The sequence below is a fragment of the Triturus cristatus genome, chromosome 4_1 (assembly GCF_964204655.1).
Source record: "Triturus cristatus chromosome 4_1, aTriCri1.1, whole genome shotgun sequence".
Lineage (NCBI taxonomy): Eukaryota > Metazoa > Chordata > Amphibia > Caudata > Salamandridae > Triturus > Triturus cristatus.
In genome coordinates, this window is record NC_140585.1 from 918,349,153 (window position 1) to 918,377,097 (window position 27,945).

Sequence of the window (27,945 nt, forward strand, 5' to 3'; positions counted from 1 at the left end):
CATAAACATGGCTTAGACGCTATATTATTTCTTGATTTATGGGTAGACTACACCAAGGAATTACCAGAAAGTCAGAGGTGGCCCACAGCGGGGACCTGGGATGCAGAGTGCATCATGAAAGTAGAGGAAGAGTTATGGAAAAGGAAAGTCAGACAGTCACAGAAAGACGCCGTTGAGTTATGGCGTTAAGAATCTCATAGACGTACAGAAAAAGCACTCCGACAGGAAGAGAGAAATAGAGAGAATTCAAATAAAGTTCGAGAAAATCTATTAATTGAAGAAGGTATCCGAGTGAAAGCAGAACAAGTAGACAGACAAAGAAATACCCTTATGAATGGTATGTATCCCCTTCTGGCCGAAGGATTACCTAAGGCTACTCCAGAGATACCAAAAGACTTGCCAACCCCATTATTTCCAATAAAGGTATATCCTAAGGGGCATCCTAGAACCGCAGAAGATGTTTTTCTTTCCTCATATTTAGATGACGCAGCTCCCGAGTATGCTAATTCCGCCCCACATAGACCGCCTGCCAGGGAGGTTCAACGCCAAGATCCAGTACCCGTATCTCTACAGCAACAAATTCCGGCAAGCACATCTGTTTCTGCATCTGTTCCTACTGCTACTTCTGTAGCTGTGTCCACACCTATAGTTGCTGTGTCGCGTTCAACGAATCCTTTCACGCCCGATACCCCAGACGGGGCTACGGGAGGTACTAGCAACATTTTTTCTACGCCACCCAGAATAAATAAACTTACCTTTCAAGAGTCAGCACATTCACGTACCCCCAAACTCATAAATGCCCGTACGCTTAAGGAACTTCTTGTAGATTGTAGATATGACCCTGTGCCCGGCAAAGAGGACGAAATGATCATGGCATCATTACGTATCAGACGAGCCGCAGTGTATTTAGGGAAGTTACCAGGAATGACTGCGCATCTAGATAATATATACCATTTTGTCCAAACAGGGCGAGATTCTGAATGTATTAACAGAGCTATGGAATACCAGAAAGTGGAGATACAGGGGGAACTGTTACGTTTCCTCATAAATTGTGTGATCAGAAATCAAGACCGACCGGGGGTAGACCCGGAAGCAATGCAAATTCTTACTAGATGGAGCCAGAATATATCAGAAGGTAGACATGATAAGCAAAATTGTATAATAGCCATGTGCCGAAAGATCCGTAAAGAAATAGAACGCCTACACGAAGAGAGATTAGCGGTAGACCAGTCCGAACAAAACGAGGAAGAAGGATCAGGACTGTCCACAGGACAGTCAGACACCATAGCCTATGTGGGTAGAGGAAGATCTCGTAATAGTAATAGATGTCTTATTGACCCGATACGTCCGATATGTCCAGATAATAACAGGAATTTCCAAACACCTATAATTAATATAAGGTCTAACGAGCATTCATTCCAAGCAGCTGACAAATTACTCCGAGAACGAAGGGGTTATCATTTTCTCGATTCTATGGATGAACAAGAATTAGCCAGGTCAGCTGTCCATTGGGTTGACAGTCCCGGAAAGTATAGTGGCGATACAGTAGCACGCACATTTTTGAAACTCACCCCAGATGAACAGCGTTTAGCTGGGATTTATATGATTCAACAACTCCTTATACTATATCAGAGTCAGCATTCGGACCCTGGTCCCTTACCTGACATATTGACTGAATTGCTCATGAATAGATGGAGAGGTTCAGGTACTAAATTAATTAAAGAAATACTAGAATCAAGAAAGCAGTATATTCTTTTTGTATGTTCAGAACATGTCTCATTGCCCATCAAGGAAAGAACCACGTATTACATGGATAGACAGAATCCCTTACGAGAAGTGCACCCAATAAAAGGCGAGGACAATGAGTTTAAACGCGTATTTGTATATACGCCCATATCGAAAATAGAATTGTTAGAAATGAAGAAAGTGGTACCCAGTCATGACAAAGATCCAGCGGGTTTTCACCGAGAAATTAAAGACATGTTACTCATGGGAGAGTATACCTATCCCGACATTATGACAATATTAAAGGTATTAATGCCTGCTGGCATTTATGAGAAACTCAGGGAAAAAGAGTGGGAGGTAGGAGACCAAAAGATAGAATGGTCAGCATTAGAAGCAGAAGAAAAGGCCCGAACTGCAGGAGCAGGACTTGGGGATAAAACTAAAGCACTACCAGGTTTATTAGTACAGGTACTGCCACGTTTATTAACTACGAAAAAGGAAGACTGGGGTACAATTTCAGCCTGTAAACAGAAGCAAGATGAAGACACTAGCGATTACTATGCCCGATTTGAAAAATGTTTTGGTATAAATAGTGGCATAAAAGCAAGTAGCGAATCATACCCACATCTGTTTGTAACAAAATTAGTAGAAAATGCCCTGCCTCAAGTGAAGAACAGAGTATTAAAATTCGAGAGTACCTGGCAAGGTAACACCCCATCACAAATGTTACAAATGTTACAGTACCATCACAATAGAATTAGAGAGGAACAAGAACATGAACATAGACGCATGAAAGACACGAAAATGAAAATGCTAGTTTCCCAGACAGTTCCAGCTGAAGGACATAAAAAGGGTACGACACATTCCAGTGATCCAACAGGACCTGTAAAAGGGACATGCAATTATTGTAAAAAGCCAGGTCATTACGTACACGATTGTCCAGTTTTGAAACATAATATCGCCATAGGTAATACAAAAGAAAGACCACGGCCACCTAGACAGGATCAGAATGAACAAGGAGCCCCGCAGCATGCACAGTCCATGCCAGCTCCACCACAGTCTATACAGTTTGTGCCAGCTGCACCAGCGCTGCCCGTTGCTGCCACACAAACCACGACACGACAACTGTACCAGACCGCACAGTACGACTATCCTGATTATCAACGATACGCATGAACCAGCCTAGAGAGGGAAGTTGACTTACCCCTTATCGAGATCCCTGTAGATCAAGAAGGACCTTATGTACATAGTGAATTATTAGGCCAAGACAGAAAATTTTTACTCGATACAGGGGCAAGTCGAACAACCATAAAACGTAGTGAAGTTCCAGGGGCACCCCTCTCAGGCTCTCAGAATATTTCCCTTGGTTTTTCAGGAAAACCTATTGTTAATGAAGTGTCACAGCCTCTTCCACTTACGATAGGACCTTTGACCCGAACTACAGATTTATTGCTTACTAAATCATGTCCAGAAAATTTGTTAGGAATAAAAACACTGAAAGCTCTAGGAGCTATAATATGTTGCTCTCCGGAAGGAGTAAGATTGTTTTTACGTGATTTTAAAGGTCACTTTGTGTCTAGAGACATGGATCCCCGACTGCAGACTTCACCTACACATCTATGGGCACAAGGCCCTACGGATGTTGGTTGCATGAACATTACACCATATCGAGTCACACTAAAGGCAGGAGTGGTACTACCACGAATGCGACAATACAAGTTACCACCAGATGCTGTAGTGGCTTTACTACAAATCATTGACGAGCTCATTGCCCAAGGAGTGGTTGTGGAAACAGACTCCAATGTATGTAATTCACCGATAATTCCGATTCTTAAACGAACAGATCCAAAGGCCCCGCCAGTATATCGACTGGTTATTGATCTGCGCGAATTAAACAAATGCATTTTGCCACAATTCCCTGTGGTCCCAGATATCTCGTCATTACTGACAGCTATTGATTCCGAGGCAACATTCTTTACTGTAATTGATCTCAAGAATGCCTTTTTCAGCGTCCCAATAGATCCGGAAAGCCAATATTTGTTCGGATTTAGTTTAAATGGACGTAGCTTTAAATTCTCACGCGCACCTCAAGGATTTACAGAAAGCCCCAGCATCTATAGCCAAGCACTGAAACGAGAACTCGACAGTATCGACATGCCAGTTAACACTGCTCTGCTTCAATATGTCGATGATCTGCTGATCACCGCGAGAAGCGAACCCGAATGTGAGAAAGCATCACTGACAGTTTTACAATTTCTAGCCGAAAAGGGGCACAAGGTGTCCCCTTCTAAGCTGCAATTCTGTGTCCAGCGAGTTGTTTATCTTGGACACTCGCTGTCCAAGGAGGGAAGGCAGCTTACACCTGACCGCATTCAGTTAATAGCTAACATGCCAATACCCAAGACACAAAAGGAGGTACGTGCTTTCATAGGCCTCACTTCATATTGTAGGCAGTGGATCCCTCAGTATGCATTTCTAGCAAAACCACTAATTCAGTTGACAACACAGGAGGCAGCCACATCGACTGTTCTCCCTTGGACTCAGGAACATACACAAGCTTTTGAAAGCTTAAAGAAAGCTTTATGTCAAGCACCTGTTTTAGCAACGCCATGTTACAATAAACAGTTTACACTCTTTGTTACAGAACGCGAAGGTACTGCCTTGTCAGTACTCACACAGGAACAAGCAGGAGCACACAAACCATGTGCTTATTTTTCTAGTACATTAGATCCCGTAGCTCAGGCTTTGCCTGCGTGTCTGAAATCAGTGGCAGCGACAGCTTTAGCAATCAGACAAAGCGATGCCATAGTGTTAGGACATCCATTGACAGCTCAAGTACCACATGCAGTAGAGGTTCTTGTGAATAGAACACAAACACAACACTTAACTATTGCGCGACTCACTGGGTACGAACTGACATTGTTTCAGCCACATATAGAAATCAGACGTTGTAACACATTGAATCCTGCCACACTTTTACCTGTGATTGGAACAGACCCACTAGCACATGACTGTATTGAAGTTATTACAATAACGACGAAACCTAGACAAGACTTAACCGATGTCCCATTGTCAGACCCAGACCTGACGTTGTATGTAGATGGTTCATGTATGAGAACAAGTACAGGAGAGCTAGTGGCCGCTTACGCAGTCACAACAGATACTGAAGTCATTGAAACTAATCGCATAAATACCTTGTCAGCTCAAGCCGCAGAGCTCATCGCTCTGACACAGGCCTGTATTCAAGCCACAAATAAAAAAGTCAACATATACACTGATTCACGTTATGCATTCGGAGTGGTACATGACTTCGGCGTGCTGTGGCGAGAGAGAGGTTATTTAACTTCCCACGGTGCCCACATTCAGCACGGACCCCTTATCCATGCCTTATTAGATGCAATACATCTACCCACTGCAATATCAATTATGAAATGTAAGGCTCATACGAAAGTTACTGATGTCATTTCTCAAGGCAATGATCTAGCCGACAGAACAGCTAAACAGACCGCTCAAACTCAAACATCCGACATGACAAAGACAATAGTTCCGACGCTGACACATTGTATGACAGTTAAAGATCCTACTCTTGACGTAATTGACATACAGACACATGCTACACCAGATGAAATAAAGAAATGGACCGAATTAGGAGGGATCCAAACGGACCAAGGATGGATGATGAAGGAAAAGTCTGTGTGGTTCCTTCCTGATTCAATGGTCCAAGTTATAATTAACACTATACATAGTCCAGCACATCTAGGAGAAAAAGCTATGCTAGACAGCATTCAACACATTTGGTTCAATAAACATTTGCGAGCAGCAGCCAAACAAAAAGTTCGTACCTGTATGATCTGTTGCCAGTTCAACCCAGGAAAAAGCGTTCCCGTAGAACAGGGTGGATTTCATCCTCCTGATCACCCTTTTGAAGTCCTCCAGATGGATTACATCCAGATGGAACGATGTCGAGGATTCAAATATGTTCTCGTAGTTGTTTGTGCTCTTTCCCGTTGGACGGAGGCATACCCGGTTTCAGATTACACTGCCCCGACTACTGCCAAACAGTTGGTTCGAGAATTCTTCCCACGATACGGTTTACCACGTGTTGTTCACTCAGATAACGGCCAGCCGTTCTCATCCGAATTAATGAAACATGTTTCACTTTTGTTAGGCTATCAGTGGAAATTCCACTGTGTCCGACACCCCGAGGCAGCAGGTCTCGTAGAAAGACATAATCAGATACTGAAAATCAGATTGTCCAAAATATGCAGAGAGAAAGGTGTCGACTGGGTAGTAGCGTTACCCGTTGCACTCTTTTACATGAGAATGGTAGCACATTCTCGAACAGGGCTATCCCCGTATGAAGTGATCTTCGGCAGACCACCAAATATGTGGGGGACGCCTATACCACGCAAAATAACTGATGTTGACTGTAATATGCTGACAGATTACTTGGCTTCCTTGATGTCTGCACTACAATCTTGTCGTTCACAGGTAGCTGCAGCTTTTCCTGACAACACTGAGGTGAAACCCCATGACGTAGTTCCGGGAGACTTGGTCCTCGTGAGGAACTTTGATCGAAAGACTCAGCTGGAACCTAGGTGGAAGTCGCCCCAGTTGGTGTTGCTCACCACAAGGACAGCCGTGAAGATCGAGGGCAGGAAAGGCTGGATTCATTCAAGTCATATCAAGAAATTTCATGGACCACAATCAGAAGTGAATACCACACCTTGTGTGACTTCACCCATTGACTCAAAACTTCCTTTTGTTGAAAAAAGTAATTCCGAACATTATAAACTAAAGCTTAGGTCCAATCAGTCTAGCAATTTGATTGTTTAAGTCCTCTCCAAGGTGAAGCGGTTGAATTGTCTCTGACATGTATCCCTTGGACCTGAGTGGAGAAAACACCCGAAGAATGTTGAAACGACAGGCGTACCGTAAATCACTGCGTAGTCATTGCATAGTGACATTATTAATCTTGTTTTTCTTAAGTCTTTTAATAATTACTGCAAGTATATTGCTGCACATATATTATCCTATTTCTAGACATGTTTATAATGTTACTGCTGAACATTCTTTTAGTGAATTACCTCCGCTTGAGTTGTCTTATAGATTTGCGCTGCGCAATAACACGTTTATCAGTATGTTACATCATTCCCATCAGGTTAGCAATGCTACAAATTGTTGGATATGTGGCCGACTCCCTCCCTATCAGAATTATAAAGGAATTCTACCTCTCTTTCCATACCCGTTCACACACAACGGCTCCTGTGGAGCATGGTTTAGTTTAATTAATTCTCTAGATTCGAATTCTGCAGTTTATAAAGATAACTGGGTATGGGGAAATTTGAACTTAGTTTTGCTTAAAGTCTGCCACCCTAACAAGGAGGGACTTCCCCAGAGAACAGGAACTGATCTAGAAAATGAAGTGTATGGATTAGGTAATTTTACGCTTAATCTTATGATCCTAAATGTCGAATCAGAAGCTACTCCAATTTTGCTCGCTATGTCAATATTTCCAGTAAAGGGTGAACTATGTGTAAGAAAAAATGGTTCCATACATATGGGCCATAGTAGATGCACCACTGTAGTAGAATTTAGTGATCAAGGCAAGTCTACATTTAGAGCTTCTCGCCATTCCTATTTCATATGTGGTCAGACGGCATATGTACGTTTGCCTCTAGATTGGGATGGTACTTGCTATATTGGATTCCTTTTGCCACCTGTTTTTCTAGCTCCTCCTGATTATCACAGAAACACTCATTTAGTAAATAATAGAGTAAGGAGAGATCTCCCAATAGTCGATTACACTGAAACAGCATGGGAAAAATACACAGATTTCAATAAAGGTCTCTTTCCCTATATAGGTACCGTTACTAATAGTAAACTGATACGTAGATTAACTAGAACCCTTGAAGCAGTAGTGAATGAAACTATTTCCGCCTTAGGCAATTTAACAGAAGAGCAGTCTGCTATGCGGATTGTTGTGCTTCAAAATCGTCTTGTCCTTGACGTCATCCTAGCCGATAGGGGCGGAGCTTGTAGGGTCATCGGATCAAGCTGTTGCATTTTCATACCAGAAAATTCGCCATCTGTATATAAAGCCATAACTCGCCTTCATAAGATTGTAAGCCAGATACACCAGAACCCAGGCACCTGGACTTGGTCCGGTTGGTTTTGGAGTGTATTATCTACCTTTGGATGGAAGGTCCTATCTTTCCTAGGTATTGGCCTTCTCATACTATTCAGTTGCTGTCTATGTCTACAATGTGGACCAGCGATCTGTGGTCTGTGTGCCACATCGTGTATTCCACCACCAAGATTTCATTCGTCACGGAAGAAGAAAGAAGAACAAATGATGTTATATGAACAGATCAATGGATTGATGAAGATTGATATCTCTTAACGGGCAAGTAGGGGACAAGGAGGGAATGTGGAAATATGGATTTTTCTGATCAGTTATGCCCCCTATCTTGGACCCCAACGGTTTCATGTATGAATCACAAATACATGTATGTTCCCTCCAGTTCCAGTTATGAAGACGCAAACACATGTGCGTCCACCGCCAACATGTCCTCTGCCAGATCCGCCATGAATAGGCCGGATATTCCATTCCTAAGTATGAAAGGCCACCGGTTTTATATGGTTCACTTATGCCATTTTACAGTCCAGGCAAGTAGGCCCTGATTCTGTCATCGAACTCTTCTTGCCTTCTGCCTCTGAAAGCTCCAGTCTGAGCCTGCATCTGTGACCATGAACTTTGTCTCATTCTCTGCGCGGCTCACGAAGCCTGCTGCTTGCCAAAAACTGTATTTCACCTTCGAAATTATCTGCTCCGTTCCCTGCCCGATGCATTCCTGTCTAGCAGTTTAAGTAAACATTCTTCCAACTACCGAGCAAAGGCTCGGCTTCTCTGTCTTTATGAAAGTAATTCATAGCCCTATTACTATGGAAGATTTCCACCCACGCATGCAGTGTAGACACTTAGACGCTTGTACACGCACTAATGGTCAGTATAGTCAGTATAGAATAAGATTCTACTCTAAGAAGAGACCTCTCTTTTGGATAACATAGTTCTTTAAACATAGGATGTTAGATATGATTTGGGATTAGGTTGACTTGACCCTCCAGACTTCTGTCGCCACATGTAGAGCTAAATGTCAAGTCCCCTTCATCCCCTAGTTGCACGTCAATCACACGTCATGCTGCTGCGCGCGCATCTATGCCAAGTATAATCTTATAGATCCACCTATATATGACGTCATAACCAATTATGTTCCTTTTTACTCCTCATTACGCCCATTTCCGGTTACGCATGTGAATTATTATCTTCCTTATCAATTGTTACGCCTCCCGCATTTGTTTCATTGTAATGTATGTTCTATAAAAGCGATTTCTTGTCAATAATGTATGTACTTCACTTCCTGAACCTTCGTGGTGATGGAACTTGGAGCAACCGATTATAATCGACCATTGGAATAAAGCCCATTCCGAACCTCTAATACCACGGATTCTGCCTCTTATTTACTGAGCTATTTTATTATGTTTCTGTATCAAATTAAGTCCCGGTAATTAAATTATTTACCACAAGAGGATGGACTGAGACGATCCAGACTAAAAATGAGCCCACTGTGCAGGGCCTCTGATTACGTGTGAGCTTGCTCCGCTGAACCCCCATATAGGAGAGGGGGGGGCAAATACAGCAAGCCTGCTTCAGGAGAGCCTCCGCCCCGGGCCTATGGACCGCCTAATGCATGACCTCGCCCCACTTACCTGTTCACGCACTCTGAAGAGTCTGCAGCGCAGAACCAAAAAAAAAACAGGAAGTGGTGTGGGTGGTCCCTCCCCATTTACTGTGTCATGGGTGACGGTGGTCGGCCAAGTTAGGGAGGGATGGGATGCATAAAATGTGAAGCTCACTTCGTAACTCTGGTAGCGAGGAAGACTTACAAGGAGATAATAGGTTCTAACACACAATGCACTCTAGTAATTCCTTAATACTGCAAAACAAACATAACTGCATTTTCAGTATTTGCATATTTTGACAAAAATTACTAGAATGCAGCTTGTCAATGACCTGTGACAACAAGTTGTTCTTCTAACGGCTCGGAGAATGGGGTGACCATTGTAGCAATCTGCACAACTTTAATCTATTCCTGTTTAAAGGCAACTTTAACAGCAGACAGCATATTCCATTGGAGCTGTAACTGGAGAGTTATTAATTTCCATGGAAAACATGGGTAATGGGGCTGAACGTTACTGAGGTACACTTTATCTTGACTGTAAGATTTCCTATAACTGACCATGTTAAGGTGCCTGACATCTGAACATGTGTGCAGTACCATCAAATCTGAATGTCATAAAGCTCTGAATGTGTGATGCCCGGCATCTGAACATAAGCGGTACCGGTGATAAGCTACAGCTGAACTTCTATTGAGTGCCCTACATTTGAAAATGCATCAAGTATGCTACATGATAAGGTTATGATGTACCCCACCTGCTTTTGTCCATTTTAAAAGTACCTTTGCAACATGGAGATTAAACAACCCACAAAAAAAACTATATAATCCTAGTTGGAATGATTTCATGTAGGATGGAACCATTTCTTTCACTGAAAATATGACGTGTTCAAATGCCTAGGAGCTAATCCTCAATTTGAAACCATGCACCTAATCTCACCTCTTGGTTCAGCTGCCTTGTAGGACTGGATCCAAGCTGGTCCGCTCTAGAGGGGATCCGAACCTAAGAAAGAGAGAGCATAAAAGGTATTAGACAGAGGCTGGCGAATGGGCAATAACGGTGCAATGAAGTTGTTTTAAAAATAATCTTTTAGTAATTCAACATCATGGTCTATAACGTGGATCGTTGTGTTGTATTGTATTGTATTGTAACATTTATATTGTGCTGCTCACATCTATGAGGGGCCAACATGCCCTCCAGGGCAGTTAGCAAGCGACATCATACAGAACTGTGTGGTTGAAATGGAATATATGGGAAGAGTTTTGGTGTCATGTGTGAGTGTATGCATGTCGTGTATTAGCCTGTCTTAGCTAGTGATAGAACAATGCATTGTGAGATAGTCCCCCATATGTTTCTTTGCTTTCAGCTGGTGGCTATACATTAACTCTGCAGATCCAGGACTATTTACTGTTTCTTTCTTTCAGTAGCTTTCTATGCTGGGTTTAGCAGGTGGGAAACGCATTACACATTTCCTTACAATCTAGACTGTCTGTGTGGTAATGTGGTGCAGTTGGCAAGGATGTAGAGGATAGCAAGGAAATGGCACAGATTATCATACTTGCATGACGACTCCCATGACTGGAAGGTGCAGAGTTTTTCCTGGCACTGGAGGGGGCCATTGATCAATCTCGTTGCAAACTGCAAGGAAACACCACAAGAGCATATTCATATACCTTTATGGGTCCTTGAGTAGAGTAGAACATTTCACACAAATATGGGATAGAGTAAAAAGTTGTGGACCTGACAAGAGATGTGGAGAAGAGAGGTAGGTAAGTGGACAGAGTACATTAGGGGAGAATCAAAAAAAGAAGGTACATACCTATGTGGAGGCTAATTCTGAATCAAACTTAACTGAATTTATGAAGGCTAAATATCTCTGTGAATAAGGTCACTGCATACTTTACACTAGAAAATTGTCCTTTTTAGCCTTGAGACATTTTTTATATATAGCTTTATTACATTTTATTAAAACTTAAATCAGGTCATCAAGCTGATCAGAAAAAAAAGTCAAGCAACAGCCCCATAACAGGACACAGCTTTCCTACTAGCACTTGCTCATCAAAGAAAGGCGACTCAGAAGAGGTGACGTAGCACAAGTCTGTACCTCTGCTGAGGTGTGGACACGATGGGGCATTGGATTTGTTGGGGAAAACGTATAAAAACGCCTACAAACTCAGCAGCAACCTTAGAATCATGCCCTGCAGGGAAAAAGAACGGTATGGAAACATCAGGTAGTGTTAATTCCTCTTGCTCTGTTAGACTCTCCTTATCCAAACACAGAAATCGTTCCCTCAAATCCCACCCTTTAACGAGCAGAAGACATCACAGAGGTTTGAGCCACCAAATCTACAAAGTCTTGACGTCACTTGGAATAATCACATCCACACTAATGTCCAGGAAAAAAGCAGCATCCACCTATTGTGAGGCACCTTTTCTTTCTTTCTTTCATCACCTAATGGAGGATCTCGTCCCGCTGGAGTTCATCAAGCAAAACAAACAATAAGCACAAAGCAGGCATGTGTTCGTGGTACAGTACTAAGAAGAAAGCACTGGCCTAATTGCCTGTGAACAACCAGAAACCCCACTGTCCTCTCTAGAAAAGTATCAATTGAATCGTGCAAGCTAGTTTTACCATCAGAGTTCTGCCATCCCTAAAATGAGCCACTGAACGGCCTTTTTGCACTGCCTCGCCTTTCCCACCTATTCTCAAAACTGCTGGATGAGGTAAATCACCATTTCTATTTTGCAGTGAAGTCACAAGCTCCTTCCTGGGTGGCAATGAAAGCAGAAGTCTTCTTTCCTGGTGTCTAGGTAGCTGCTTTGACCCCAGCGAATCGTGCCACGAAGGCCTCAAATCTACTCTCCATATCAGTGATTTAGGCCTCAATACAATCAAGCTTTTGCCAAGGCTTTTTCGACGATGCCAGCTGCATTCTCTTGCCACTGGAAAGAGGAGATCGGAGTGGGTCTGCAAAAAGGACTCCCTCGGAAGTGCACACTTCATCGGCCGCACAGGAGTTATGGCAAAACTTCTCCATTGACAGTGGGTTCTGCACCTATCACCTATCACACTTATTTGGATTTCCCACTCATTGTGGTCCTTGCTGCATCATCCCTATTCTTGATGTGGCAGATTGCACAAACTGTACATTACTCTGTTCCTCACTTTAAGACCACTCAAGTTCAGCTTTCCAAAGTGCCACAAAGCACCCAATATTCAGTGCCACACAGACAAAAGCGGAAGTCGGACTGCATGCCCTCCAAAAAACATGGGGGCAAGCCAACACTGTTCCTGATCATGGTGATGGCTGTTATCTGATCCTCTCCCCAAGTGTGGATACCTCCAACTGATAGTTTGGATGCAGGAATACTACAGTGCTTGCGATCTCTGCTCCACTGTATCAGCAACATCTTCTGTCAGACTTTCCTTCTGCTGCTTGGTGGTATGTGCCACCATCTTGAGGAGGTTACACTCCTATCCATAATGCCCACCCTGAGTGTCTACACAGAATCTGTGCTCCTACCTGAGGGAATTGCACAAATGTATGTGCCCGCTTGGCCCTGCCAAGTGCAGGGAATAAATCTCCTTTGGGTCAGCAAATGTTGATGTACAGAAGGTCCCCACCCTCCTACTCACGCAATCATACCCTTCATGAGGGACAATTTTGAAGAAAATTGATAAAATGTAAGCTTTGTATTCCAACTTTAACTGCAGCATCTTATCCGCGAGGGCACGGCTTTAACAGCTGTGAACCAGCATATTTTGAAACTTATTTAACAGGCTTTACTTTTCAGCACTCAAGGTTCTCCCTCTGGGTTTCTTCAGGGTGAGGGATGTTGATCGTTGTTCTTGAATTCAGTACCTTGCTAAGATGAAGAACTAGGATTACAAGTGAGCAACTTTTCATTTTTCACAATGGGAACTTTACTGATACTCTTGAAAAGTGAATAGAATTGGTGGTTTACCCTTGTGGCTTAGACCAAAACAAAGACACTAGTGAGGAAAAAGCAAATAGGCAGATTTATGGAAATACATGTGGTTGAAAGGATTTTGAAGAAATGCTTGAACCACTTGGGTATCAGTCTGGAGTTGGAGTTCAGCCATACATACTTCGCAAATAGGTGAATGATCAACAAAGAGCTGCTCTACAAAATGTATTAATACCCAATATATCAAAGCAGGACTATGATTACCACTTTATTACAGCTGAATTAGCTTTAGATGTTCCTCAAAGGGATCGTTTAGCTAACTCATGAAGGTAAATGATAGAAGAGACAATCCAACGAGCTATGAACTTGTTTAAATTTCACCATCCCTGAATGGACAAAGCAGTAATTTACCAATAGTTGATTACATTTTATAATGATCTTTCTTTCGTTTAAATTGTTTTCCAGAGATCTATTGACTCCTAGTACATGAACTGTTTTTTTCTGCTAGTGTGCAGGAGGAAGGGAAAAAGGTAGGTAAATATAAATAGTATGGAAGTCAAAAACGACTTTTAAAATGAAGACCTGCCTGCTCCAGTCTTACTTCTGTCTTCTACTGAATTCTGCATACAGCTTGTTTAAATATAGAGCCTAAATCTCATTAACTCTGCATACAGACATGACCACTAGAGAAAAGCTATATTCTGCTAACGGGGTTGTAAAGTTATATTCTGTAGAAGATGTTATAGGACAGCGTTTTGTAATGACTGACAATATTTGCTGTTTTATTCAAAGCCAACATTGGTCCTGATGATTAGGGAAGAAGAGAGTACAGGTGGAGGGGCCAGGTAGGTAACAGGATAAATATCTTGACGTGGCACAGTGGGTTTGTGAGAGATCAGAGGTTTCAGGGTGGTCGATCTTAAGTTAAGTAAGGTTGTAGCAAATAAGGATGGAAGAGAAGTGATCAGGTGCTAGATCATGAATAGCATTGTATAGAAGTGTTAGTAACTTGCACAGGGTTCGCTTTTTTCAGAGAGCCAGACTGGTGGCAAATGGAAGCGGTGGGGTGCGCTTGCGGAGATCTTAAAGTGTACACTGCTCAGTCACACATGAGACCCTTCCTTTCCACGGTTTGAAAAACACACCTGAGCAGATAAGGGCCTGTGCACACAGGTCTTCTTCAACAACTGAGCAGCCTCAGTGGACCCCCTACTTCTACAACGGGCCAGGTCATGACAAGCTAAGGCTCACACCGTCAAGTTTCTTCAATAAGAATCATGTAACTCAAGGTATATTTGCCTAAAACCATCGGAACTAGGCTATCTGCACCATTCAACTAAATTCCTGTCTATGCACTAAATTTCATCTAGATTGAATCAACCACTTCCTGTTCTAGAGCGCACCTGTTGATAACAATACTTGCACATGTTTAGCACAGATTGAAATGAGGAAAATCTCTTTGTTCTAACTATAGTACATTAGAGCATGTATGCTAACCTCCTGGAGTTAAATCCCTCAATACCCAAAATCCATTTGACTCAAGCGGATCACAGTTGTGGAATTTCAAACCCTTATCCGCATCAATGGGATACTCTCCTACACCCAGTTGGTAGTTATAAAGTGGGTATCTTAGTGGTCTTGGATCTCTCCCTTGCCTCTCAAACAGCTGTAGTCACGGAATTGCTTTTCCAGCACTGTGACACTGTTCACGAGTTGCCTGTTCTTTTCTGATCCCTGTGCAAACTACTGTTTGTACAAGAATTGCAATCACAGGTTTTGTGGTATTTAACATATGCCTCGCAATTTTATGTCAAGATCCGTAGGCCAATATTATGCAATAAATCCTTTATTGGCACCACTCAGCAGTATGTTAAAAGCTTCTAGGATAGAGAATATAGAGCTTTTGAACATTCCAATACAATAAAAACCTCCAGCAACCAGTTCTCTTCCTTTTTTTATTGCAGCTGCTCATTGAGATAAGTGCAACTCTATGTCTCCCATATAATTTTTAATTTCCCTAGTTGTGTGTTGTAATGAGCGCTCTAGATGTAAAGCAATTTGTGTATGCAACATGTTATTGGTGCGCGCTTTTGATATCTGGTATTACTGTGCCTTTGACCATGCCCTCTACTCTAGGGAACCCTATGGGGTTTACTTGCAGTTGTCTTTGCACCGCGGGGTACCAACACCCTGTTTTCTCAGGTTGTGAACTTCAATCTCAACCCCCCCCCCCCCCCTTCCACCCCTCCACCCGTTTACTCTCCCTATTGAGGGTCTTATCTTTCTAGGCCATTATCTCACAGGCAAACCATTTCTTTAAATGGTTTAGCCTCGTGAAGGGGTTTCCATGGTTGCAGCCCGCGAGGACACTCTCCTCACCTGCTGCATCGCTCATAATCGGGCACTGTGATGGAGACCGCTGCCTCACTGCCTCGTCGGGTGACTGTTCTGGGCTCTCGTGATTCAGCTAGAGTCTTGTGCGCTTGACGTCGCTCTATGCAAACGTGCATGCGCAAGAAAAACTAGACTGCTCAAGGTATTTTGGTACTCTTTGTTTACCATAGCAGGCGCTTCCCTTAGAACGCTCGCTCTGACAGGCTTGTTTTCCTGCAACGGAGTTCTTCAATCAGCCATTTTTTCTCTTTGAGGGTGTGAATTTGATTTCTTATTTCTGGGACCACATTTTGAGGTTTTTCAGTCAGGTTTTTCGAGATCGGTTCTTGGATGTATTTTATTAGAACTTAATGATAATTATTTAAACTTCAAAGCTTAGATTTTCCCTGATAATTTAAGCAATCTTAGTGACCTTGGGATTTATATCCTTGTTAGTACATACTTGGTTGTTTTTCTACCTTGAGGGTAATTGTTTTTGGGTGCATAACTTTTGAGATTAGTGTATAATAGAGCAAGGCGAAGGATCCACGGAAGACAAACTTAAGGCCATTGAGAAAATCACCACAGAGGTGTCCCTTAGGATGGAAAAGAAATTGGAGCTATTGGCTTCAAACTCATCCAGGATGGATGAGGAACGTTTCTGGTCGGCACCGGACACATGGGTCAGCAAAGAAAGCTTCTTGGAAAAGGAAGCATGTGGCTACTAGTATCCCACTGAGTAAGAAAAAGAAGTCTACTTTGGTAGAACATGTATGCTGTATTGACAGGCAAGAGGAAGATGCCTTGGCCATCAAGGATGGGCAAACAAAAGGCCTGCATGATAATGTGTCAAAGAAGGGTCGCAGACACAAGACTGTTATTTCTGATGAATCCTCCGGAAGTGCGGGGGTAGAACTTAGTTGTTCATCCGACTTTGATTCGGAGGATGATATGTCGTACAGTAATAAGCAGCCCATGGAAGGCATGCTGAGCAAGGAGAGTGGCTCTCTGTTAGACTCCCTTGGTCTGAACATGTTTGCCCCATTACTGATTAAGCACCCCCTGTCACCAGAATGGTCTCCTTCGGATCACGTGGCTAATTACATTCAGCATTGGATCCGAAGGGAGATACCTAAAGAGGTGCATGTAAGACTGAGGTCCAAGTGCCCACGGCCCACTATTGATGATAAAGTGTTGGTGATTCCACAACTTGATTCCAAGATCATTGCCTTTATTGCAAAAGGGGGTCGCGACCCTAGAAAGGATATTGATAGAGGTCTTAAATCCTGTTAGGACAGGTTGTTGGATATAGTTGGCCCACTGACTAAGATTTTCGACATGACTGAGAAGGCCTATGTGTTCAAGAACAATGCTGACATGGAAGAATTGCGTCAGTGTGTCCAGAGAGCCTTTTGCACGTTAGGCAACGCTAATACTGCACTCTCTATTGAAAGAAGGAAGAGCATTTTACTCAAAATAGACCCGAAGTTAGTGGATCTGGCATCTAAAGAGGAACAGCCTTCGGCCAATGGTCTCCTTTTTGGAGAAGCTTTTATTAAGGACCTTTCAAGGTATGTGGGGCCTTTAGCTCACCACATAAGTCTCAAAGAGAGATAAAAAAAAGGTATTCAACGATCAAGTTTTGGGTTGGCTTGGAGAACATGGAACCGGTTCCCCGGCCGAGGCATCACTAGAGGTTCCTTTTCACGTTCTTACAGAGGATACCAGGGTCAACAGTTATTCCGTGGTGGCAGATTTTATCCCCAGAGGCAAAGAGCAAGGGGAAGATATAACCGTGGAGACAGGCGCGCAGTGTAACAACTATTAAGTCTAGCCCTTTCTGATATCCTCTTAAAATTGGGCGGCAGACTTGCCCAGTTTTATCATGCATGGTTTTCGATCACAAGGGACCCTTGGGTTTTAGAAACGGTACAGGGGTTTCGGATAGAGTTTATAGCTCATCCATTTGAGAAGGTTTTACCAAGACATTTAGTTTTCCCAAAAGATCAGATGAATCTGATAGATATAGAGGCTCAAGAATTAATAAAGAAAGGAGTGATAGTAAGAGAGAGAACAAGTCAACGGTTTTGTGAGTGAGAGAGTGAGAGAGTGAGAGAGTGAGAGAGTGAGAGAGTGAGTGAGAGAGTGAGAGAGTGAGAGAGTGAGAGAGTGAGAGAGTGAGAGAGTGAGAGAGTGAGAGAGTGAGAGAGTGAGAGAGTGAGAGAGTGAGAGAGTGAGAGAGTGAGAGAGTGAGTGAGAGAGAGATGTACGCCTGATAATTTATTTGGACGACATATTGTAGATGGATCAGGAAGGGGGACTCTACAATCGCATACGTGACTAGCTGTCGGCTTACTGGAATCCCTGGGTTTCGTGGTATACAGACAAAAATCACTGTTTGTACCAAGTCAGCAAACCCCATTTTTAGGTTTTGTAGTAGATACGGTGGAGGGGGTATTGAAGTTGCCCAAAGAGAAGTTAAGAAGGATTCAAAATTAACTAAGCAATACTCTCAGGTCAAATTGTGTCTCTTTAAGAATGTTAGCATGCATTGTTGGCCTTCTGTCACCTACAATTCAAGCTATTTTTCCGTGTCCTTTACATTACAGGGACTTACAGAGACTAAAGGCTTTTCATTTGAGGAATGGATTAAAATATTCGGAGAATGTATGGCTATCACTAGAAGCAAAACAAGAATTGACTTGGTGGTCGAGAAATATGGAAGCCTGGAATAGGCGAGCATTTTTTGGAGAGAATGTGGATCTGATTGTAAAAACGAATGCAGGTTTGGAAGGTTGGGGTGCAAGCTGCGGATTGCAGAGAACTGGCGGGCGATGGACAGAGCAGGAAAAGAAACTTCATATAAATTGTTTAGAGCTGTTAGCAGGCTCTTTTGCGATAAAATGCTTTGGGATTCAGAATGCCAGATGCTCTGTAGTTTTGAGGATGGACAAGGTTTCTGCTATAACATATGTGAATAGGTTTGGAGGCCCTCGCTCAAAGGGCCTAGCAGACTTAGTGAAAGTTTTTTGGAAGTACTGCATGGAGAGAAACATTTATGTTCAGGCAGAACACATCCCAGGCAAGAGCAATTCAGTGGCAGAATGGTACTCACTGGATGTTTACGATTCCAGCAACTGGACCTTAGACAGGACTGTATTCACAAAATTGAACCAACTATGGGGCCCCTTTCAGGTAGACCTCTTTGCAAACAGAATCAATGTTCAAATGGAAACGTTCTTCAACTGGCACCCGGATCCGGAGGCGGACGGGATAGATGCTTTTCTTCAGGATTGGAGGGGTCTCCACCCCTATGCTTTCCCTCCCTATGCAATGATCAGCAGAGTAACAGGGAAGATTCGCAAATGGAGAGACACCGTGGTGGTGATCACCCCTTTTTGGAGTTCTCAAGCATGGTACCCTATGTTGTTAGAGATAAGTGTGGACTTCCCAGTACTTCTTCCCATGTTTCAGGGGTTCTTACGGGGCCCACAAGGAGAAATACATGGTCCCGTAGAAACAGGTCAACTCCAACTTGTGGCTTGGAGACTTTCAGGAGAGTCTGGGGAAAGCCTGGACTTTCATCAGAGGCTTCAAAACTCATTGAGGAATCCTGGGCACCTGGAACTAGGAAGGCCGAGAGATTGGCATGGAAAAAATTGAACAGTTGGTGTGTGGAAAGGGACCTGGATCCCGTATAAGCAGATGTAGTTCAGGTGTTGAATTTAACTGATTTGTTTTCGAAGGGTTTCGCTTACAGGTCGGTACATTTATACAGATCTGAACATAGAACGATGTCGTTAAGACCTCCTGCGGTGGAACAATTAGTCATTTCTTTTAGATATCCCAATAAGGCAGTCCCCCCTCTCCACCCCCCCACCCCCGGCGAGGTGGGTGAAAGAATTGATGAAGATATCAGGTACTGATGTAAGTATGTTTAGAGCGCATTCAGTTCGATGTGCGGCTGTTTCTAAAGCATTTGTCATGGGTGGAAGCCTGCAAGACATACTAAGTTCTGCTGATTGGTCTACAGATTCTCTGTTTAGACGCATTTACTGCAAGCCTATTAATAGTGCTGCACGATGTTTGGTTAATAAGCTTTGAACTTGCACAATATTGGCCTCTGGGTCTGGACATAAAATGTTGATTTTCCACAGCCTCGGTGGGCTGAAAATCAGGATTTCATTAAAAACACGGAGGCTCATATTATCCCTCCTATTTTATTCCCAACCCTGATGTTATCTGTTTCTTGTCAATACAGGTCAAGCCTAAACTGAATGGAGCTCCTTGGATTTCTTCCACTTCTCTTCAACAAGGTTAACGAAGCAAGAAGTCCTTTTTCATAAACATTTGGTTGAACAAGAGACCTAAAGTTTTTCTAAAGTTCATCATTTCTACTTCATTTCACAGCCCATAAGAGAAGGAAGAGGACTGGTTTGCTTGGGGTTTTTTATTGTATTGGAATGTTCAAAAGTTCTATATTCTCTATTCTAGAAGCTTTTAACATGCTGCTGAGAAGTGGCAATAAAGGATTTATTGTATAATATTAGCTTCCATGTCTTTAATAAAATCCAGATTTTCAGCCCAACGAGGCTGTGGAAAATCTACATTTCCCCCCCGGTAACTTTCAGCAGGTGAAGCCTGCAGAATTATATTAGGGGAAAAAGCCTGGTAAATACCAGAACCAAAATCTACATTATAAAGGGCACTACTTGTAATAGGTGATAATTATCATACCTTTTAAATTCTGATCCCAGTAGTACCGGACTTAAGAAGGTGTGATAATCGCCTTCCCGGGTGGGCCACCCGCAACGAGGGCCTGTGTGTTTTTTTTTTTTGTTTTTTTTTTACTTTTTCTCATTGTGTACCCATTATTAATGCCTATATTGCCTCTGGACTGAAACTGTATTAATCTTTGCCTTGGCTAATAATTTAATAAATACTTTCAACATACTTAGAAAGCTGGAATAAGGACCTTAATCCGCTTGAACAGTTAGAACACATTCTGAAGAGCTAGTGGCATGGGATACTGAGAATTTTGAATGAAAGCTGTTGAAACAATAGTAGCAACACACAGTGAAAGAAACCAGAGGCATCTTAAAATTGAAAGCTGTGATTCTGCATCAATTGTGTACTTAGAATCAAAAGTGGAATACATTCTGAATGACTTAAAGATAAGCAGACTTTGAACGTTAAGATCCTTACACGCTGAGGGCTTACCGGCGTTTCTTTGGAGTTGCTGGACCTTCGCTGACAACTCGCCGCACCCGCTCCGCGGGTGCCGCGTCGCAGTTCTGGGTTTGTGCTGCTGTTGGGAGCACGTTTGCTCACAGCAATCAGGAAAGCCGCGAGGAAGCAGGGATCGAGCCTGCATTACCAGCGCCGCCACAGGGACTCATCTAACCAGGAGCCCCTGCTTTCTGGCACACCTGCTGACCTGCTGCCCCTCCCACCCCTCGCTTCACGTCACAATAAAGTGACGCCCCTTCCCCGCTGTGCGGGAGCACGCGGGAGCATCCGGGAGAAGCCCGGGACAAGGGCGGGACCATCTTTGGCCATCAGTGGCCAGAAGAGGCCGGGCCGGGCCACATCTCTTGGCCCTGCTAAGTGGGTACGAGTAAGACGGGAGCATGGCCACAGGTACTAGAACTAGAGCTAGTAAATCTAGGAAAGTTGTGGGAAACACAGTCACAGGCACAATGGACCAATTTATCTCCCGGGCAGTCTCCATTGTAGAAAAGGAGATAGTTTTAGCTGAACGAAGACTATCCCGGGACTATATGGGCCTGACACACAAGCGCTCATCTTTGGGCACCCTTGCCCTAGCCCCTAGCCCAGTCAATGCACCACCCACATCACTTGTGGTAGTCGATTCACCGGTCATTAACGAGAGGGAGAGTCGGATTAGGGTAAGCTCCGAAACGGTAACGACCATTGTACCGGACATTGCTCACGATTCAACTCATTCTATCCTACTCGACTCATGTAATCCCTTGCTGGGGACCCATTACGATGACCCTGAACCTGAGATTAACAACGCCCAAAGCCTTCTTGCTACATCTAATAAAGCTTTACACTTCCCCTTTACAGCTGCACCTACCGAAGCAGGTACCTCTTTAGCAGCGGCTTTAGCGACTGTTCCATCTGGGAAACCACTCTCAGGTTCTGCAGTACCCAGGAAAAGAAAGCGCCCTGTTAGCCCATATAGGGGGGGTTCTCTGAAACCACGCAGTAAACTAAGTAGGCACAACGCGACCAAAGGGGGTATCCCTAAATCAACTAATGCTCATACTAGAGCTTTATTATCCAGGGACCTGTCTCGTCCGCTAGGCACACCTGTCCCGCCAGTGTCTCCTGGCACCACCCCAGCTCCACAGTCAGCGCACACTAATACTGTCCTCCGATCTTTAGACGTTGAGGGCCTACTTAGGTCTGTGGTGATGCCCCTCGCAGACAAGATTGATTGTCTCACACGGAGATTAGCCACCCTTGAGCAATCAATGTTGGATAACTTCTATGCTGTGAAATCACTGGTCAAATTCCACTCCAAGAGGCAGGGAGAAGACAACGGAGGGTCAAGGTGTGGTACAGTAACACCAGTAACATTGGCACCCTCGGAGCCAACGTCTTGTCATACAGTTCCCTTACCTGGGAAGGCCCCACAGTCACTGCAACCTAATACAGGTATCAGTCCTGCTCCACAAACTTCCAATCCTATACCTAGACTGAGCCCCCCAAGGAAAAAATCAAATAATCAAGCAGCGAAGACCTCTAAAGTTAAAGTTAACTTTGCCCCTAATCTAGAGGTTATAGCGACAACCTCCAAGGTAGCTGAAAATACGCCAACCGTGCCAGAAGGAAATATAATTGCACTTAATCCTATTTCTGGCAGTCAGGTTGTGCCTAAACCTCTAGCTAAACCCCCAGTCAAATTACTACCGGGTAGGACAAAAATTAGCACCCCCAATGTTAGCCTTCCCCCTGGGTGCCAACCGTATGTGGTAATCCTCACGGGGGTCCCGGAGCTTGAAGAGGGTTCTTGCGAGCTGTACTCTGATCTCAAACACAAGACCCTGTCCTGGCTCAGATTAAACAGACCTATTCCAGGGCATATTGATGGCAGGATAGCCCATGTCCGCCGTGTGGGTTGGATTGGAAATAGACGCAAGGACTTAACCGGGGACTGCGTACTAATTAACTTTAGTGATCCCAGAGCAGCAGGCATGATCTACAGCCAGCAGTCGCCACACAATTTTTGCAACATACAAACCAGGGACTTGGGGTATTTCTATCGTCCCCCCCCCGTTATCCGGGTTTAAGAAGCCTTTGCCGGATGAGGGCAGAGGTGCATGGTATCCTCACTACCCAACCTTGGATGCCAGAGTAAGGGCAAGGACGCCGACTCAAGCGGCTCCACCCCATGGATGGGGTTGGTGACTCGATAATCAAGTTGTACTAAAAGCCCCTCCACCCAAGGCAAATGGGTTGTACAAAGCAGTGAGTGTCCCCTCATCATTAATAACCCCCCTCACGCTCCAGCCAACGTCCTTCACCACCATCTCCTCCCCTTCTGATAGTAGATCTGAGTCTACTGAGCCCATGGATGGAGTAGGAAACTCGGGGTCCCCAAGCAGGGTTGCTGGATGTGTAGGGCCACTGATTCGTCCTATCTTGAAGGCTATCAGTTGGAATGTGGCAGGCCTGAATAATAAGTTGGACGCCCCGGATTGGGTGGCACTTACAGAGACCCACGCCGTCTGCGCCTTTCAAGAAACGTGGTGCGTGGAACCAAGGCATAGAGTAGGATATGCTTCCTTCTCTGTCCCGGCAGGCATTCCAGCATCAGGAAGAGGGCGCCCATTTGGAGGTCTTCTAGTCTGGGTCGATATATCATTAGGTTGGCGAGTGTATCACCATCCCCAAAAATCACCAGATTTGATGCGGCTCACCGTAACATGCCCAAATATGGTTGAGCAGCTGGAGATTTTTAACATTTACACACGAGGGGCTTCTGGGAGGGCCTCGTCACCAACCCTCCTGGCTCTAGAGGCAGCCTTGGGGGAGTGTCGTGGCGACTCACTAATATTGGTGATGGGGGATTTTAACTGCACTTTCGAGCCTTTGATGGCCGACGAATCCTTGGACCTGTTCGACGAAGACTCGAGGAGAGGTGTTTCACCCCTCGATCTTCCAATCGTCAAAAGGTGGACACCTAGAATTGTCCAACTGAATTCCCTCACACTTGAGTTCGGTTTGAGAGCAGCAAACGGGAGAACACGGTCAGACCCGGCGGGTGCACACACGTATAATAGGGTGGGCCACTCATCTAGGATAGATTATATCCTCACAAACTTTTCCTTGTGGGCACACTTGGAGGATATGATAGTCTTGCCCTCCCTGGAAAGTGACCACAATGCACTCTCATTATCCCTAATATATTGGTGGAGGTCCAGTGGCTCATTAATTGGAGCTTCTGCGGCACTCGAACAGAGGTCATTGGGGGGGGTGGTCCCTTCCAATTGCCTCAGACGCTTAAAATGGGATAAGGTGGCAATTGATGAAGAAAAACTATCTTGCATCAGAGCCGTTATTGCCGCAGCCTCTGAAACCCTGGAAAATCAACCTCCTAGCCCGCATAAGATAGCAGCCATGTTCAGTGAGGTCTCGACAGCGATAGGGGACTTGTTCCTGGTCAAACCAAATCCCAAGGCAAGCAAAAACAATGTTAAGCGACAGGGCAAATTTGGCTGGTACTCACAGGCGTGCCGTGCTGGAAAAAGAGCTCTAATCATGGCAGTAAAGAGTGGTGATGCCCTAGCAATAGCTGCTAAACGTAAGTCCTACAAATCCACAATTAATTTAGCCAGGAGAGACTGGGAAGACAACTTCTGGCAGGAGCTTCGTGCAGCAAGCATAGAAAAAAATGCAAAAGGTTTTTGGGATCTGTTACGAAAAAAACATAGACCCCTGGACACCGTCATTACATGCAATATAACCGAGGACCAGTGGCACTCACACTTCTCGAAGCTGTATACTGCACCTGCTACAGAAGCGATGGTCTTCCCTTTACCTCAGATTCTTCAAGGTGCCGGCAGTTATGAGGAGAGTCCATTTTCCAGAAAAGAGGCTGAAATTGCCATAAAATCACTGGTTCCTCGCAAGGCAGCTGGACCCGATGGCCTACCTGGCGATCTCATCCGAATGGACATAAGCGAATGGGCTATGATGATTGCCTCGCTGTTGAACGCAGTCATGGCAGGCGCCCCCCTCCCTGTTTCTTGGATGGCAGCCGAGGTGGTTCCCCTGCACAAGAAAGGTTCAAGAGATGACCCAGCTAATTACAGACCGATTAGCTTAATAGACTGTTCCCAAAAAGTGGCGGGCAAGATCCTCTTATCTAGGATCCAGCAGTGGGCTGACGAGAATAAGATACTCTCGGATTTTCAGGCTGGGTTCAGATCTGGGACAGGAACGATAGAACAATCGCTAAGGCTACTTATGATCTATTGGAAGGTCGTCACAATTGGAAAGGGTACCTTATATCTGGCCTTCATCGACCTCCGCACGGCCTTCGATTTGGTGCCTAGAAACAACTTGTGGAAAGTGCTGTGTGACCTGGGCATGCCACCCTATCTGCTTCATTTGATCATGAGATTCCATGAAAATAACTACGCCCAAATACGTTGGGGGTCAAATGGTCAAAAGACCACAAGAATTGAGGTGAACAGAGGTGTACGACAAGGTTGCGTACTTGCTCCAACCCTGTTCTCCTTATACGTAAATGGAGTGGTGGATTTTCTGACTCAGACTCCAGCAGATGCTCCACGTTTGGCAGGTCGCTCAATTCCTACTTTACTCTTTGCCGATGATACTCTACTTTTGTCAAAATCTCCGATGGGCCTCCAGCGGCTTCTTTCTGGATTTGACACCTTCTGTAAGCAGCGAGGCCTTTGTATTAATACAGACAAAACTAAGTATCTCATTTTGAATCCCCCACACAAGCTTGGCCCCCCTCCCACACTGGGGCACGTTGCCCTTGAAAGAACTAAAACGTTTGACTATCTGGGCATTCGCTTGGTGGATACAATGAAATGGGACTGCCACTTGACCAAAATGTTGTTGAGCTTAAAAAGAGTGACTGGGGCCTTGTTGAAAGAACAGAGAGCAGCATCCACAAGACCAATAGCGGCAGTAATGGATATTTACTCCGCTAGAGGAATAAGTGCAGCACTTTACGGAGCGGAGCTCTGGGGGATGTCAAATGTGAAAGTGCTAACTCTAGCTGAGAACGCCTTCCAGAGAAGCCTAATGTCTCTCGGCCCTTCTGTTCCCATTTTACCCCTACAATTGGACATGGGTTGCCGGGCGATTGAAGATCAAGCAAAACTACGCCCCCTGCTACTATGGGCCCGCATCTGGAGAGTGCCAGAGCTCTCAAGTTAGGCGGAAGGCCTACGGGAGATAATTAATTGCCCCGGCTGGGCAAAAATAAAATGGCTAAGGGACATCAAAGCTCTACTTATAAATCTGGGTCTGGAAGAAGCATGGCACCAACAGTCAGCCCCGCCCAAATCCATGTTAAAACAAATCTATTGGACATGGGTAGCAAATAAAAGGAATTCTTCCTCAACAATTTGCAAATCTACCAGAAATTTTTTGGAGCACAAAGATGTCCCTATCAGAGAACTGTACCTGGACATTGTTACTGCCCCATGGGATAGATCTCTGTATTTCAAATTTAGAACAGGTCTTCTCCCGGTCATGGAACTCACATGCCACTGGAAAATACCACACCAGACAGCGCCATGGTGTCCATTTTGCCCTCAGCGTCATGAATCTGTCCCCCATTTGTTATTCGAGTGCCCCGCCTATAAGGTCCCCCGAATGAAATGGTTAAAACCGATGTGCCTTACCTTGGGCACTAGACATTGTAATGTGGCATTACGTATTTTACTCACAGACACTCGCCCATTCCTCGCATGCGCCACCTCGAAGTATCTAGGTTGGGCATGGCGAATACGGTCAAAAAGACTTAGGCAAATTGTTTAATCATGATTTTAACTCTTTTTAGCTAATTTAAATAACCTTCCTTTTAGTCAAATGTAGAAAAAATGATGAATTTTAGAATATCTAGGGTTTTTTACGTTTTCTATTTAGTAAATGCTCTAAATGACCTCCAATGTATGTACGCTTTTTAAGATATTTTATGTCGAAATAAAGCCTATTTGACCTGACTTGTTAAGATTTCCTAATCCTCAAGAGCAAGGGAGCCTAAAATGGTTGTGTAGTGATTTTTGAGAGAGGATGTGCTTGGTGCAGATGAGGAGACTACTGTGTGAGTTCTGAGGGCCTCTTGCTTGCACACTAAAGACTTAATAGGGAAGACAGCAGGCACTGAAACAGTGTTGGTGGATTTAGCAGATTTGAGCATGCCTTAAACGATCATCAGAGCAACAGGCTAGACTGTCCCCAGTCAGAAGATGGCTTAAAGATTCACATCTTCCCAGCAGTTAAGCCTTGCCATGCGGTAACACAGGCAGGAACTTCAGATGGTAAAAAAGGAGTCACTAGCCTTGGAGTGGTGGCACCCTTATGGTTTCCTGTAAGGTTTAGGGGCTGAGAGAATAGGAAAACATTAGATTTTTCACATCCCGAGGAGATGTTTGCAGTTCTTGCATCTTGAAAGGATTGCTCGGAAGAAACAGAACGAATCCTGGGACCACTAACATTCACTGAGAAAAAGGCGTTTTACTGATTGAAGTCCTTGTCTGATGTGACTCTCCTCCATTGGCTGGAAATTACTAGGATAGATTGTGTAATTATATTAACTGAAAAGTTGTTAGATTTCGTATGCTGCAGTAGAACATAAACACAAGTTCTAGAACATTATGCATCATATTACAGGAAGTGGAATTACACAACCTCTGAACCGGATGTCACTAGAAGGGATGTGGCGTATTCTTTTAAATTAACTACTGCATTAGAAGCAACCTAGGTGACACCAGGATTATCAGCAACCTCACTAAAATAAACACACTGCCTTCAAAGTAACTATATACATTTTATTTATAATTATTCAAGGAAATTGATATTTCGGAAACGTTTGATTTCTAGATTCATCGGGGAAATATATTGCACGCTTCACAGTCATTTCAAGATTAAGCAATTTGTAGAGCCATA

General features: G+C 44.1%; 1 protein-coding gene across 2 annotated transcripts in view; it reads right to left on the minus strand.

Moving 5' to 3' along the window:
• The window catches only part of DENND6B (DENN domain containing 6B), a 269,659-nt gene that overhangs the window by 127,200 nt on the left and 114,514 nt on the right, over window positions 1–27,945 (minus strand). For both annotated transcript variants that reach the window (XM_085653729.1, XM_085653730.1), the window contains exons 7-8: window positions 11,021–11,100; window positions 10,402–10,464 (exon numbers count right to left, since the gene is read on the minus strand). In XM_085653729.1, coding sequence (XP_085509855.1) covers window positions 10,402–10,464; window positions 11,021–11,100 — 143 coding nt within the window. The remainder of the gene's footprint in view (window positions 1–10,401; window positions 10,465–11,020; window positions 11,101–27,945) is intronic.